The sequence below is a fragment of the Schistocerca nitens genome, chromosome 4 (genome assembly GCF_023898315.1).
Source record: "Schistocerca nitens isolate TAMUIC-IGC-003100 chromosome 4, iqSchNite1.1, whole genome shotgun sequence".
NCBI lineage: Eukaryota > Metazoa > Arthropoda > Insecta > Orthoptera > Acrididae > Schistocerca > Schistocerca nitens.
The window spans coordinates 885,764,673-885,780,949 of NC_064617.1; the positions used below are offsets into that span (position 1 = coordinate 885,764,673).

A 16,277-nucleotide genomic window follows, 5' to 3' on the forward strand; every position below is an offset into this window, starting at 1 on the left:
TTTGAGATCAGTGTTTCAGAAGCTGACGCGATACTTCAGAACAGTTTCCTATAGCTTTGGATAGGCTGTACCGGCGGTGTTATTCCGTGTTTCTAGTGGATTTTGTTTAACATTTAGAAAACGATCTTTCAGAAAATAACTGAATTGTAATGGCAGGTCCGTGTCTGCTGCAGTTTGCAAGTTATTGTTTTATTGTGGTTCTTTGTAATAAGCGATCCGCACTTCATATTTGATTTATATGCTACCCTGTAGCGTATCAGTGTGTTTCCCATCTTCACTGACAGTCATCACAGCAGCTGCAAAAAAATCCTTGGCATTTTTGATTGCCTTCGAACACGTTAAAACACCTTGAAAATTTATTGTCTTGGATCGAGTATCGAATGACTTTGATATGGATAGTATGTTAACATGTTAAGTTCGTAGTAACCGCTTTTTGGTTTCCGTTATGATCTCCCTCTTCAGATCCTGTCCAACAGGTAGTAGTGGTTGCATGCCAGATATTTTCGTATTCAACATACTATCAGGATTACTTCACTGCTTGCAACGTACATTTCTACTCACATTTTAGAATAGCCACTTCTGTAAGCCACAGAATGTCACACCCGTTTACTGGATGTGCGGCTGTTAGCACGGGTGATACATAAGGACCAATCACTACACTCAGGAGCGAAAACCTTTCAGTCTTCTAGAACTTTGAATTCCACCTAGTGGCTGCTTCTTGCAGTAGTTTAGGTCTGATGCTTTTCTCAGTTCATCACAAGCTACGACACTGTTTAAACTACCTCGCAGTACTTTTCACTCAGTAATCAGCCGAAGCAATCTGTCAGTCTTTCCATTAGATATTTTTTTCCTACCAAATTCAGCAGTCGGTCAAGACATGTTATGACTTTTCTTCCAAACGCTACTTCTGCTCTCTTAACGGACGGTCTGACACTTTTACGAGACGTGTACAGAAATAGACTCGTTCAGGTGACGAAAAATTTAGTTGCAGTGGTAACAAGTAGCCTTGTTTTCTTTTACCAATATATTTTGTCTTCAACATCGATGTTACTGTGTCTGAAAGACTTACGTATATTTAATCTCCAGCATTGGCATTGTGTGAATATGGACGACATCGAACATCTCTGGTACATACGATCCTTCCGCCCGCCCTCCTTGTTCGGTTTACGGAGGTACGCAGAAAGAAAGACGGAACAACTGAAATTGGGGACGTCGTATGGAAGATATTGTGGAGAAGTCGATCCAAAGATTGCGTTTCATTGGCAGAACACTTAGAAGGTGTAACAAATCTACTAAGTAGACTGCATAAACTTCTTTTGGATTATTGCTGTGCGCTATGGGATCCTTGCAAGAGGGCATCGACCAATTTCAAAGAGAAGCAGCGCGTTTTGTACGGTCACGAAGTACGGGAGAGAGAGTAACGAACATGGTAAGTGAGTTGGGGTGGAAATAATTGAAACAAAGGCATTTTTCGTTAGGGTGAAGTCTTTTCACGAAATTTCACTGGCCAGCTTTCTCCCCCGAATTCTAAAGTATTGTGTCGACTCCCACCTACGTAGCACGATCGTATTGCCGTGCCCCCCACCCCCTTCCCACCAAAGGGGCTGTGCGCACCCTCTGCCAGCATTTACGTGAGAAGTGCAGAGTAACCAGGTAGACGTAGGCCGGCGGTCTGACTGCGCCGCCGCGGTCACTACGCGAGGCGTGTTTCTCACAAGGGAACCTCCCCATCGCACCCCCCTCAGATTTAGTTATACGTTGGCACAGTGGATAGGCTTTGAAAAACTGAACACAGATCAATCGAGAAAACAGGAAGAAGTTGTGTGGAACTACGAAAAAAATAAGCAAAATATACAAACTGAGTAGTCCATGCGCAATATAGGCAACATCAAGGTTAGTGTGAGCTCAGGAGCGCCGTGGTCCCGTGGTTACCGTGAGCAGCTGCAGAACGAGAGGTCCTTGGTTCAAGTCTTCCCTCGAGTGAAAACTTTACTTTCGCATGGACTACTCAGTTTGTATATTTTGCTTATTTTTTTCGTAGTTCCACACAACTTCTTCCTGTTTTCTCGATTGATCTGTGTTCAGTTTTTCAAGGCTTATCCACTGTGCCAATTTACAACTAAATCTGAGGGGGGTGCGATGGGGAGGTTCCCTTGTCAGTAGTAAGCCCTGAGTTTCCGCGAGTGTGGCCAGCCCTGTGACACACAGTGGCGTCGTGTGGGCCCTCGCCCCCCCCTCCCCCCCCTCCCCCCCTCCCCACCACCCTCCCCCGCCCCCCATCTCCCTGCAGTCTAACTTCTCCTGGGGCACTCCACTCCCCATGTCCACTAAATAAAACCCGAGTCGAATCGTGCCGCTCCTATTTGGATCTTTTCTCTCTCTTCCTCTAATTTATATTCGTACGTCAACGATGCTAGATAATTAACGTAAGGAGCTTTTTGTAAGCGATCTATGTCGTACGTGAATTAATTTCATCGAGATTCTTCCGATAAATATGTTTGTCATTTGTCTTTCCCACGGCTAGACTTACGTTTTCGTTCTACCTTAAATCACTCTGGACACAAAATTGTAGGTACGTGGAGGTTGCGACTGATGCCATCGATTGCATAATCAAACAATATCCGATGTCATAACTTACAGGAACGCAGCAGAGCGACAATCGCCCTTATTTCGACAGGTTTTCACCGTGTCATTTTCAGGGCACAAGTGCAGCAAGAGAATACTGTGTCAGGAAACTTAGAATCTCGCTACGCAGAGCACCACGCAGAGTCACTTTAAACACTAGCTCCATCAACCAACCAGAGATGACCGACATCAGAAGTTATCGATAGCGAGGATTGATAACCACCAGGAGAGGCAGCTTTAACTTTGTCTCTGTGTGTTTTTTTGCAAAGGAGAGAGCATTCCTCGCAAAATTTAAGTAAAATCCTGCATCTCTGTTATAAGGCTACTTGTTAATTTAATTTCAACTGGTTCCTGAATAACCCCACTCCAATAGCTGAAAGTGCATGCCATAATCTCCGTGTTGTTATACTCCGTAGGATGAGGGGTACTGAGGAAAATGTTGTGATATAGTATATTTACACGTCTGTCGTAAGCGTCTTTGACGCTTACGTGCAATGCACCGGTCCTCAATGGCCCTGATGGTATGACCAGCATACAACTTAGCCGAGTTGGAAGGAATACGGTGATCACCCGCCTTATGAAACCCGAGCTCCTAAAGGGCCCTAATTGTAGATGATGGTCGAGACTTTGGCGAATCCTCGTTATTAGCATCTCTCACCCGAATCGTGGTTGGTCAATGCTGCTGACGCATGTTACTCGAAGTCTTCCATAAATAATTTGGCAATAGTAAGTGACAACGGGCTTCTCATCACAACTCCATCTGTCTGTTCATAGTACTGGTCATTGAACAAAATGTAAGTGGAAGCCCAAGATGTCGAAACAGGTTCGTTAATTCAGCACCAAACGTAGCCTCAGTCAACCGTAGTGAACCAGACAGAGGAACGGAAGTGAAGATCACATAAAAACTTAAGTAAAATATCAGGATCATTCAGACGCAGTCCCTCTAATCGACGTAAGAAATTCGCCGAGTTCTTAATGTGTTTTGCTACACGATATGTGGGTGCGCCAGTGTCACAGTCGGACGGAGAGGAACCTCTTCATTGTGAATCTTTCGAAGGCCATATAATCTAGGCGGGAAGGCACAGTAAGAATTAAGACTAATGATAGTCCCCTTGCAACAAGAAACTTTTCTTCAGGAGGCTGTTAGGCTTTCTCTCAATAGTAATTCTGCGATATCATGAGTCGGATAGTAACCACTGTATCTTTTGAATCTAATCCTGCTCGTCCAATACAACCCCTGCCCTTGTCAGAAGGCAAAATAGCAGTATCCGGGTCCACTCCAAGAGAACATAAAGTAGCCCTCTCAGCTCCCGTTATATTACTCTTAAGTGAATGTGTCCTCAGTCAATACACAACATGCTTCTCTCGTAATCTCCTCGACAGTATCAGGGGGTAGTTTAAAAACACCGTGTTGGGCAGAACGTACAAGATCAACGACCGATAAACGCTTAGGAATCGGTGCAAAACTAAAACTTTCCCATAGAACGGATAAAGCTGCGCCGTCAACAGATTTCTCCGAGTGATTGATCACACAAACTTCGAGATACAGTATTGGACTCCGAGCCACGGGAACGTTCAGACTTTGCCGAATGCGGGGCAATTACAGAATGAAATTCCCAATCAGACTACGACCATGTAACACCGTCCAGATAACCCCAAAAGAAGCCGAAATTTTTGTAGCAGACATTAAATTAGCGGAAGTAATTCCTTCGTGATAAAATGCAACTGTCGGCGGTTATAATGGACCTTCTTGAGAGGGGGGCGGAAGTTGCGGGCAGCAGAAATACATTTTAACGTGGGATCGGCACCGCTTGTCGTTCCAGGTGTGAGGTTTCGATGTTTACTCACATGGGAATGAAACGGGTTTTGCAGCAGTTAACATCTTATGGCTGAAGGAAGCCGCCCCACACAAAAAAGTGTCCCCTGCAATGACGTTGGTCGTACAGAGTGATTAGTCTCGTTGTCTTCACACTTCTGTTTGTTAAAGGTATATTTGTGTATTGGTAACGGGATACCTTAAAGAAATTTCAGCAGGTGAAGCTGGTTTATCGCAACACAGAGGTTGTGACAAAACACATCGAGTGAGTCTTTAGATGGCCTAGCGATAGAGCTTTCGCGTCGGAATAAGAGTACGTATCGGAAATGAAAATCTCACATACACAATCGACGGACTGTCATTCGTACAATATAAACTCTACCAGCATTGCTATTACCTTAATGCTGGTGCTACATTCTGACCTTTTGTAAGACGGACGGTTGCTCATAACGTGACTTTCACCGTTCAGTACAGGGCTGAGTGATAGCGCTTTGCGTTGACTTTCCGTGACAGTTAAACACTTGCTTGCGACATTCCGTTCAGCGACCGTCCGTTGACCTGTGTGAATCGACATCAAGTCGGAGACTAAGCGATTCTGGACTCTCGCTGTACACAGTATGCTCAGAAACACTCTGAAAGGCTTCCAAGTGTCTTGCAGGGTAGGATTTGCTGAGAAATAACTGTTGCCAGTTAATTAGCACTGAAGTCAGCCAATCGGGTCGTTGCGCGCGCAAATTCGAGAGGCCCGACAGATACAATTAGTGTCAGTGTTATCACAGCACACGAGGATGCTCAGCCTTTGGCTCGGGTTCGATCCTTACTACTGCCCCGTGTCGAATTTCTATATCGCTCTCTTGTTCGGTTTTAGGAAACCACACGAACAGGTTTGGCGATACCGGCTCTGATAGGCCGCTTGAATTTGCGCCAGAAATGGTCTGACAGGCTAATTTCAACGCTAATTAACTCAGAAACGGCGGAACGTCTCGAAATTTTCTCTTTTTCCTGTTTTTTAGAGTAAATAACTACTGATGCCTGTGGTGCAGAGTCAAAAAATTTTTTCTGAAATACGTCATCTTTTCCGCTATTGACTGTAATGTTTTGTTTTTGAATACGAGATTGTAATTTGGGCTTGTAGGCTATCGGCAAGTGCTTGTGTAGTAGTTGTCAAAGATTTTAAAATATATAAAACTGGAAACAGTACATACAGCGCTCGAATCAACAGTACCTCACCATAAATAATAAATATTCGGCCATTGTGCAAACAAAGGGATATTCGACGTTGTTCTCCTACGAATAATTCTAATATCTCTGTTTATAATGGCCGGATATTTATTATTTATGCTGAGGCACTATTCGTTCGAATACTGTACAATCGGTTGTTTAAAAAGTAAACGTTGCAGTGAACGGCGGAAAGATTGCCCTTCAGAAAATTTGCTGCATTAGTCACAGGTTGCAGTGTACAGGCCGGCCGAAGTGGCCGTGCGGTTAAAGGCGCTGCAGTCTGGAACCGCAAGACCGCTACGGTCGCAGGTTCGAATCCTGCCTCGGGCATGGATGTTTGTGATGTCCTTAGGTTAGTTAGGTTTAACTAGTTCTAAGTTCTAGGGGACTAATGACCTCAGCAGTTGAGTCCCATAGTGCTCAGAGCCATTTGAACCATTTTTTGCAGTGTACAGTATACATACAGTCATGGAAATAAGTATTCATACAGTAGGTGGTGACAAACTACGATGGTGTGTTGGGATAGTAAATCACCCACACCGCCGATACGATTAAGTACGATGATGTAGTGTCAGATAACCATGTTCTTGGTAATGAAGCTTCCCGTATGCCATGAATCTATCCTGGGAAAATAAAATATGTTCCACTCCGCACGGTCTACGACAGGGCAACATGTATTCATACAGCGGACTACTTTCAACCTAACAAACAACCAACCGAACAACCAACAAACAAACAAACGGCTGACAGCCCCGGAGTGCAGGCCACACTTCTGTAGTCGTGTGGCGGCCGTGAAGCAACAGCACGTCGGACGTGGGTACCGTGGAACAGCAGAATGGGCCGCAAGGGGGAGGAAACAGCCATCGAGGAACGAAACATCGTTGTCGCCCAATATCTTCAACACAAGTCGTATGCCGAAATTGCGAACATCATAGGACGAAGCCGAGCGACTGTGCAATCTATCATTAAGCGATATAAGGACAGGCATGTAGTAATAAACAGCGAACGACACGATCGTCCACAGAAGCTTACAACAAGAGAGACCAGAATGCTACTAAGAATCACCAAGAAAAACCCGAAAACGACAGCGTCGGCTATCCGCATATGTACCTGACCACTTCCGAAAGGACATCACTCCAAGGGCAGTTCTTACCATTTTCAGTCGTTCGGGCAACAGAGGCAGGGTCCCGAGACGAAAGCCCTACACGGGCTTTAGAACAGGAAGTGGCGGATGGAATTCGCGAAACAGCATGTATCCAAGACAGCAGACTTCTGGGATACTGTATTGTTTAGTGATGAAAGCAAATTTAATATCGTGCACAATGATAGCAGGATTTTGGTCTGGAGAAGACCGAATACAGACCTCGACCGAAACAACATTCAACCCACGGTGAAGCACGGAGGTGGTGGAGTGATGGTATGGGGCTGTTATGTCAGCCTCCGGTGTCGGAAAATTAGTGTTTGTGGGAGGTACCATGAACAGATTTGTGTATATGAACATTCTCAAACCGAACTTACAACAGATTGTTGACGCCTTGGGTCTTCCTGGAAATTATTACTTTCAACAGGACAATGATCCCAAACATACGGCGCAAATTATCCGGCTGTGGTTGCTCTACAACACTCCACACACTCTTAAAACACCAGCTCAGAGTCCGTACCTGAATCCCATCGAACACTTGTGGAGTGAGCTGGAAACACGGGTGAGAAAACACGACATCCGCAGGAAGGCCTCTTTGAAAGAGGCTCTCCTTCGAGAATGGGAAGGTTCAAATGGTTCAAATGGCTCTGAGCACTATGGGACTCAACTGCTGTGGTCATAAGTCCCCTAGAACTCAGAACTACTTAAACCTAACTAACCTAAGGACAGCACACAACACCCAGCCATCACGAGGCAGAGAAAATCCTTGACCCCGCCGGGAATGGGAAGGTATCACGTCGGAAACTACAAGAAAATTGGTCCATTCCATGCCACGGAGGTTGCGAGAAGTAATACATCGGATGGGTATGCATACGAAGTATTAAACATGTTGTGGCTTTGTTAGAAGTGTTATTTTCTGTTGGTGTATGAATACTTAATTCCCAGCGCAGTAGAGAACTTAGCAGACGTTTTTGTATTTTGTTTTGTAAAGGCTTGTTCATTCTCGTTTTATATACCAGCATAGCTGCATTGACGACTGGCCAATGTGTATAGTGCATATCCAATTAGTGTTTTTGGTTTCGTATTGTCAATAAAGGCAGTTTACTTTTCCACGCTCTAGTGTAAGAATACTTATTTCCATTACTGTATGTGCATAATCATCATCAGTTATCCTTTGCCTCTCCTTTTTCTGCGATCCATTGCTTCCTTCTTAAGGCTGCTGTATGTTGTACCGTCCGTCATGTCGTCCAGTATCTGGAATCTCTTCCTTCCTCGCTTCCTTTTCCCTTCTACATAACCTTCTAAAACTGTTTTTATCAGTCCGTCATTCTTTCTTAATATATGCCCAATCCAATTTCTTTTTCTTCTCTTTATTACATCTAGTAACTGTCTTTTCTCTCCCACTCGTCTTAGTACCTCTTCATTTTTTACTCTGTCCATCCACCTTATTCTTTCCATCCTCCGCCATGTCCAGATATGAAAAGCCTCCAACCTTTCTCTGTCTGCCGGCCGCGGTGGTCTCGCGGTTCTAGGCGGTCAGTCCGGAACCGCGCGACTGCTACGGTCGCAGGTTCGAATCCTGCCTCGGGCATGGATGTGTGTGATGTCCTTAGGTTAGTTAGGTTTAAGTAGTTCTAAGTTCTAGGGGACTGATGACCACAGATGTTAAGTCCCATAGTTCTCAGAGCCATTTGAACCTTTCTCTGTCTTTCTTCCTCATAGTCCATGTTTCAGCACCATATGGAAGAACACTCTATACAAGACATTTTATGAGTTTCTTCCTGAGTTCTCTGTCCAGAACGCTGCAGAAAATTCTCCTTTTCTTACAAAACGCCTTTTTTGCCATTGCTATCCTTGTTTTAATTTCTGTGGTGCACTCCCAGTCGATGTCTATCCTGCTTCCAAGATACTTAAAATTTTACACCTGTTCTAGTATTTCTCTATTCGGCATAATTTTTATTTCCTTATTTCCTCCTAGTGCCAATAGTTTTGTTTTATTTGTGTTAATTTTCATCCCATATTTTTTTCCGTTAGTTTCAATGGTGTCCACCAAATGCTGTAATTCTTTTTCCCCTGTGGTTAGAAGGACCACGTCGTCAGCAAACCTCAAACAAACTACTGTTCTTCCTCCAATTTCTACACCTTTGTCATCTAATGAGCATTGGTCAATCAGGTTTTCCAAGTAGGGGTTGAAAATAATCCTCGTATTACTCCTTTTCCTAGTCCGACCCAGTTTGTACTTTCTCCTCTCACTTGAATTGAAACTTTTTGATTAAGATATAATGAGTTTACAAGTCTTCTGGTTTTCCAGTCCACTCTCTTTCCCCTCATTATAGTCGCCACCTTGTCCCAAACCACATTGTCAAATGTCTTTTCTAGATCGATGAAGCACATCTATAGGTCTCTTCCTTTTTTCAATAAACTTTTCTCCCAAGATTCGTAGGAACCCTACTGTACTGCATCTCTGGTGCCCGTATTCCATTAAAGGCAAACTGCTCCTCGCCAAGATTCTCCTCCATTACTTTTTCAAGTCCTTTATTAATTATTCTTAACATGACTTTGGCTGCATGTATGTGCATACTATTCGCGAAAGCGAAGGTGAAGTGGGTGAGACGGCAGTGTTGAGCGGAATCCTGCCTCGGGCATGGATGTGTGTGATGTCCTTAGGTTAGTTAGGTTTAAGTAGTTCTGAGTTCTAGGGCACTGATGACCTCAGATGTTAAGTCCCATAGTGCTCAGAGCCATTTACCAGTGTTGAGCGAAATGCAGCCGCCACAATGGCCACCAATGTGGTGTAGAGCCACAATGGCCACCAAGTGTGGTGTAGACGCGGGTGCACTTCCCTCGAGAAGCGGCTCGCCTGTTGGCCGACGTTCATTGGTTCCTCCTCGATGCTGCTGAGGAGGGAAGCTGGCAGGCGCGTCGATCGCTGTGACGTGGCGTGGCTTGATGTGTTCCGTTCTGTTCTGTTGCAGCACTGAAGGTGAAGCTGATGCTGCGGAGGCCCATCAACCAGCTGGTAGCGCAGGGAATCATGCCACGTGAGTACCTATTTCTCTCTCTGTCTCTCTCTCTCTCTCTCTCTCTCTCTCTCTCTCTCTCTCTCTCTCTCTGCTAGTTTCCTTACAGCTTTTCTTGTATAGTGGTGGCGTGCCCATATCGCTGCAAAGACAGGAGCCGGAGGCTGTAAAGGGAAGACAAGACCGCTGAAGCGGTCGTAATGCCATTTAATCGTAGAATGCAGGCATTGACGTCCGGTATTTGCGATATTACTGATATTTGTCTTATACGTATAAGGTCTTGGTCCGAGTCATAATTCTCTGCCTAACGTTTCCTCTTCCAGTGCAGGAGACAGTCGTCACAGTCTCAAACAACCTTAGCAAACCGGGGACGGTCGGCCTATGCCTGTCTACATCGCGGACTCGCGCCGTCGCGGCTGTGGAGCTTGTAGGGGCAACAATTGGGTCTCTTATTTACCAACGGGGCCCACAACTTGTGTAATTTTAATCTTCCTCCTTTTCTGTTAAAGTTCTTGTTGTGAAACTTCCTGACAGATTAAAACTGTGTGCAGGACCGAGACTCGAACTCGGGAGTTCCAGCCTCGGTCCGGCACACAGTTTTAATCTGCCAGGAAGTTTCATATCAGCGCACACTCCGGTGCAGAGTGAAAATCTCATTCTGGAAAGTTCTTCTTGTGCTTTTGAATTTCTGTGCCCCCTCTGAATATCCTAGAACGGTAATTGATTAGATCTTGCTAAAATCACAGGATATATAAAGATACCATAGAAATTCAAAGGCACAAAAAGAACTTTAAAAGAAAAGAAGGATGATTGAAATTAGAGAAGTTGTGGGCCTCGTTGCTAAGTAAAGGTAACAGAGTCGACTTTTCCCCCCTATAAGCTCCCACAAGTATACGTCGGTACGACACCGCGATCTAGGCAGTGGTTTGATGACGTCACGAACCGACCGCCGCGCGGACACGTACGAACAATTCGGTTTGCTAAGGTTGTTTGACACTGTGACGACTTTCTGAGTCGTTAAAGCATCTGATGACGTCTCCGGCATTGGAAGACGAATCGTCAGGCAGAGAATTACGCGTCGGACCAGGGCCTTACGCGTGTAAAACAAATATCAGCAATAACGTAAATGCCGTTGCCTGTTTAACACGAGAGCGCCGAGGCCCCAAAGCCGCCAGTAGAGTAGAGGGACACGCGGGCGCACGGCCACGCGACGGCAGGGCGAGCACCGGCTCCCGCAGGTGTCCGTCCTTGGTACCCCAGTCCCTTGGACTCGTACTGCGAAGTACCCTGGACCAACGCCTCACCTGGCGCCCCCACATCGATGACGTGCGTCGAAAGGCGATAGGGCGGCTATGCCTGCTATACCCCATCATCAGTCCCACCTCTTCACTCCCTACACACCTTGCTGTCAGATTGTACACCTCCCTTGTTCGTGCCATCCTTGAATACGCGGCGGTGGTGTGGGGCAATGCTGCCCCCACCCACCTCCGCCGACTCCAAACCGTCCAAAATCGGGCTCTCCGGCGTGCCCTCCACCTCCCTTTCGACTTCCCTACCCAAGAACTCCACATCCTGGCCGAGGTACCACTCCTTCACTCTCGCATCCTTTCCGCAGCCGCTTCCTTCTACCAGCAAACCCGCCACTCTCCCAATCCTTTAATCCTTTCCCTGGGCACCCGTGTCCACCGTCTGGCCACCACCCGTTCGCCTGACCTCTTCCGCCCCCCATGACTCCCCATTCACTGGCCGCCTTCATTTAATGTCACATTTTCTTCTCATATCATCGCTCCATCTCATCACCACGTCATGACATCCAGCCCCCCCTCACCGCCCCTCACGCCCCCCAATGTCGGTCTAATCCTTACAGGCCCTTCCCTTGTCACTCTCCATCTGTCACTCTCCGACATCTTTCTCCCCCCCCCCCCCCCACACACACACACACTTCACCCCCTCATGACTGTCTGCCACCACCGTCACCGCCACGAAGACGAGGCTAGGACAATGCCCTTTCGTTTTCCTTCAACTCTTACTGTCCCTCCACCTTTCCTTTAATCTGTCATTTACTTGTATGTTACCAGCTAGCCAATGGGCCGTTCATTTTCCTCACCCTCTCGCTGTCCGTTCTACTGTGCTTTAATCTGTCATTTCTAAATACTACGCCGGCCAGTAAATTGGGCCTTTCGTTTTCCTGCTTCTTCTACTATCCCTCAAAAAAAAAAAAAAAAAAAAAAAAAAAAACACCGGCACAAAGCCAAGTCCCGCTCAGCACCATCATGTAATTTCCCCCACAACACATCAAGCCAGAAGGAGAAGCGCCCTAGAGGCGCTAGAACTTCACCACCTGCCGAGGTTCAACCCTCAGTTATGTGCGTCTGCGTCTGCAGGGCGTGCACGCGCGCGCGTCCGTCGTCCACTGCAGCCGGTCGCGCTGAAAGCACCGAAGTGGGGACGCCAGAAGGGCAACAGTGGCGCGTAGTGCGAGGGGGCGCAAAATCGTCAGATACTCGCACAGCTGCACGGGTAGCACTGCACGTTCGTTGTGACGGTCAAGCGTGGCACGGGCGTTCTCCGGCGGGCGGATGCCGCTGGCCAATGACGCACACACCGCGCTGCCGATACCGGGAGCCGGCAGGTGGGTGTCCTCGTTATAGAAGACCGCGAGCTGCCGTGGCAGCCGTTGCTCCGGAGGTCGGTCTGAGTGTCCGATTAGCAACGGACGTGCAGTGCTCTTCGTACACTTGTACCATTCGTCGACGAATTTCCGCTCCCCGCACTCCTTCCGTTCTGAGGACAGGCACCACTTCCCTTTATCCTCGTTTCGAAGCGTCCACTTGATCTCTCTGCTGTCACGCGTGTGCGGACCTTAGCAGTGCAATTGGGACCACTTCGTCTCCCCATTTGGCGTTAATATGACACTTCTATCTTTTCCTGTTGTCATTGTTTTCGTCTTCTTTGTGTTTATTTTAACCATAGTAGATTCGATCTCTAGTGCCATTCCTTGCAGCTCTTTTCCGTGTGTGCCTAAAAGAACGTATCTCGGACACCGTATTCTTCGACCACCGACCCCTCCTCCCCACCCCCTCCTCTTGACCATTAGTAACCAGAAGCAGTACTCTATATCTCCTAAAGGTTGAAGAATGTTGGTGTTAACCCGCCCGGTTGGCCGTGCGGTCTAACACACGGCTTTCCGGGCGGGAAGCAGCGCCTGGTCCCCGGCATGAATCCGCCCGGCGGATTTGTGTCGAGGATGGTTTTTAGGCGGTTTTCTATCTGCCTCGGCGAATGCGGGCTGGTTCCCCGTATTCCGCCTCAGTTACACTATGTCGGCGATTGCTGCGCAAACAAGTTCTCCACGTACGCGTGCACCACCATTACTCAACCACGCAAACATAGGGGTTACACTCGTCTGGTGTGAGACGTTCCCTGTGGGGTCCACCGGGGGCCGAACCGCACCATAACCCTGGGTTCGGTGTGGGGCGGCGGAGGGGTAAAGTGGACTGCTATAGTCGTTGTGGGGTTGTGGACCACTGCGGCTGTGGCGGGGACGGAGCCTCTCCGTCGTTTCTAGGTCCCCGGTTAACATACAATACAGTGTTGGTGTTACCTTTTGCTGCACTTTCCACTAATTCTAATTGGTATTCGCTCCTTGTAGTCTTACCAAAGGCACTCGATTGAGCTATCGCGACTTTACAAGCCATTCGGCTTTCCACACAGTTCGCTTTTCCTTCAGAGTGTTTCAAAAAGGACTCTACAATTTAAAAATTAATATAATTTTATTGAAAGAAGATTTAGAGCTGGGTTTAGTGTTATTTTGTGGGGAAACACATCAAGTTCTTTTACCTTAATCTAAAGACGTTGCATGTGGCTTCCTTTGGTTGTCTTCCACGCATCCCCTGGGAAGTCAGTTTCTTCCCAAACTCGCTGTAGCATTACAGGTGTAACTTGCTCAGTGGCGGCGTAAATTCTTGGTCAAAGTTAAAGTAGAGAAGCCGGCAAAAGAGGTACAAACACGATATCCTTGATGAATACCCAGGGGTCAGGTCTGGGGAACGTGGGGGCCATGCAATTCGCGCATCACGGCCAATCCATTGACCTGGAAAGCGGTCACCGAGAAAACCCCTGACGTCAACCAAATAGTGGGGTGGTACACCATCTTCCATGAAGTAAATAAACATTTCGTTCTTGGTCATCCTCATCGATCTGTGGTATAAAAAATTGTTTGTAACGTATCCAGGTACAGTATCCCGTTGATGGTTCTCTCACGGAAAAAAGGGGCCGTCAGATGTGCTTGGACGACCTGATGATTTCCCACGTCTTATGGAGCACCCTGTTTGTACAAAACATTTATACCACTCATGAATTGTAGGCCTACTCGGAGAATCTTTAGCGTACTTGGTACGGAAATGACGCTGAACTGTTGTCGCCAACTTCGATTCCTTAAACCAAAACACACAGCTAGCACGCTCGGGTCCACTGAAGGCAGCCATCTTTAACGCAACTGTCGCTAGCGCTCCGTACGGTGCGATTCGGCATTAGCGAACTACGCGGGACAAAACTTGATGTATTTCTCTACAAATTGGCACTACAAACCCCTCTGTAGGTACTATGAATTAATTTTTATTAATTTTGAAAGTTGTAAAGTCCTTTTTGAAACACCCTCTATTTGTGTGCTCTTCCCGGTTGACGTTGCGAAAAGCTTTCTTCAAACCTATGAAACACAAATGGAAGCTCTTTTCTTTATCGATAAATCTCTCTTCTGTGTCGGATCCCTTGTCCCTACGTTTCTTCTAAATCCAGTTCAATCCTGAGCCAATTTTCTTTTTCTTTTGGAATAGGTAGTGTCATTGTGTTTCTGTGGATTATAAAATGTTTTATATCTTTAAGACAGAGTAGCAGGGTGGTCGCGTTTGCAGAACGCGACGTGGTAGTGGGGTCAGAGGCACGCTGCCCATTTCGCGGCGTCTGTTGCAGCGCTGAAGACGCCGCCGGCGTTCCACGAGCAGCGGCAGAAGCTGGAGCGCGCCAAGATGGGCGACCTGCTGAAGGCGAAGATCCAGCAGCGGCCGGCGCGCCACGAGCTGGTGCGCCAGCACATCCTCGAGGCCGACGTCGGCCACGTCGACCCCTCGCTGGCCGAGCGCCAGCGCATGCTCAAGAAGGCGCGCCTCGCGGACTCCCTCAACGACCAGCTGTCGCACCGGCCGGGGCCGCTCGAGCTCATCAAGAAGAACATCCTGCACACCGACGAGCCCATCGAGAGGGCCGTCAAGGGTGAGCACCGAGCGCTGCCAAATAATAGAAAAAACTACATATATTAGCATCGAGTCCACAGTTTCCAGAGATTCCTGGGCTCACTGTCGGCACTCTTGTTTGCATTTAAGCTTTATAGAGGTGGGGTAACGATGGACAGAGGTAATGTGTAAAACGTGACTCTGAAACACCTGCAACAAATGGACCAAATTCGATACATCTGTCTCATGGCTCAGGACGTAATGTCCACGGAGCAATGTGATCACTTCCCCGTTATAGAAGGACAAATGCCATCTTGGTCACATTAATATTCCATTGGAGACCGGTTTCGCCCATCGCTCAGGTTAGTTAGTTAGTTGGTTGCGTGCTCCATTGATCAATCGCACGGTACGGTAGCCATTATGATGTGGAACGTGTCAAGTGCACAAGAAATGCTTACATGAAACAAGATTTTTTATTATGCATATATTACAATACAGAATTAAGGATTAATATATCTATTCCGTGGCTATGCAATGTCGCTTCAGTTGTGCGACTGGATCCCTAGATTTCCTCTCAGAAAGGTCACAGTACGTAGTAATCGAAGGAAAATCGGACTATCGATACCAATTGCAAAGGAGTTAGACACGATATCTGAATGGTGCGAAAAGTGGCAACTGTCTCTCAGTAAGGAAACGTGTGAAGTCATCCACTTGAGTACAAATCAGAATCCATTAAATTTCGATTAAATGATAAATCACACAAATTTAAAGGCTGTCAATTCACCTACATACCCAGGAACTACAATTATGAACAACTCTAATTGGAATGATCATGGAGATAATATTGTGGAGAAGGCAAACAAAAGACTGCGGCTTATTGGCAGAACACTTAGATGATGCGGCAGGTTTACTAAAGAGACTGCCAACACTACGCTTGTTCGTCCTTTGCAACAGTACTTAGATTAGATTAGATTAATTATTCATTCCATAGACCCATAAAAGAGGGAATCCTCCTGGGTGTCGAACATGTCAGATAAACACATTACAAAATTGTAATTAGAAATCTCAGATCATCTTGAGATCCGTTAATCACGAATTATTGTGGCCATCAGTTGGCGCCAACTAAAAATAAAATATAAGCTGACCTAGTGGTGCTTGTCTTTTTATATACACATGACATAGCTACTTTCTGAAAAAAAAAAGCACTGTTGGACTAGAAGACT

At 46.7% G+C, this 16,277-nt stretch overlaps 1 protein-coding gene across 2 annotated transcripts in view; it reads left to right on the forward strand.

Annotated features, from left to right (window-relative positions):
- Positions 1 to 16,277, forward strand: part of LOC126253412 (myocardin-related transcription factor A-like) — a 108,189-nt gene that overhangs the window by 39,573 nt on the left and 52,339 nt on the right. For both annotated transcript variants that reach the window (XM_049954722.1, XM_049954723.1), the window contains exons 2-3: positions 9,779 to 9,844; positions 14,795 to 15,094. In XM_049954722.1, the coding sequence (XP_049810679.1) occupies positions 9,779 to 9,844; positions 14,795 to 15,094 (366 nt within the window). The remainder of the gene's footprint in view (positions 1 to 9,778; positions 9,845 to 14,794; positions 15,095 to 16,277) is intronic.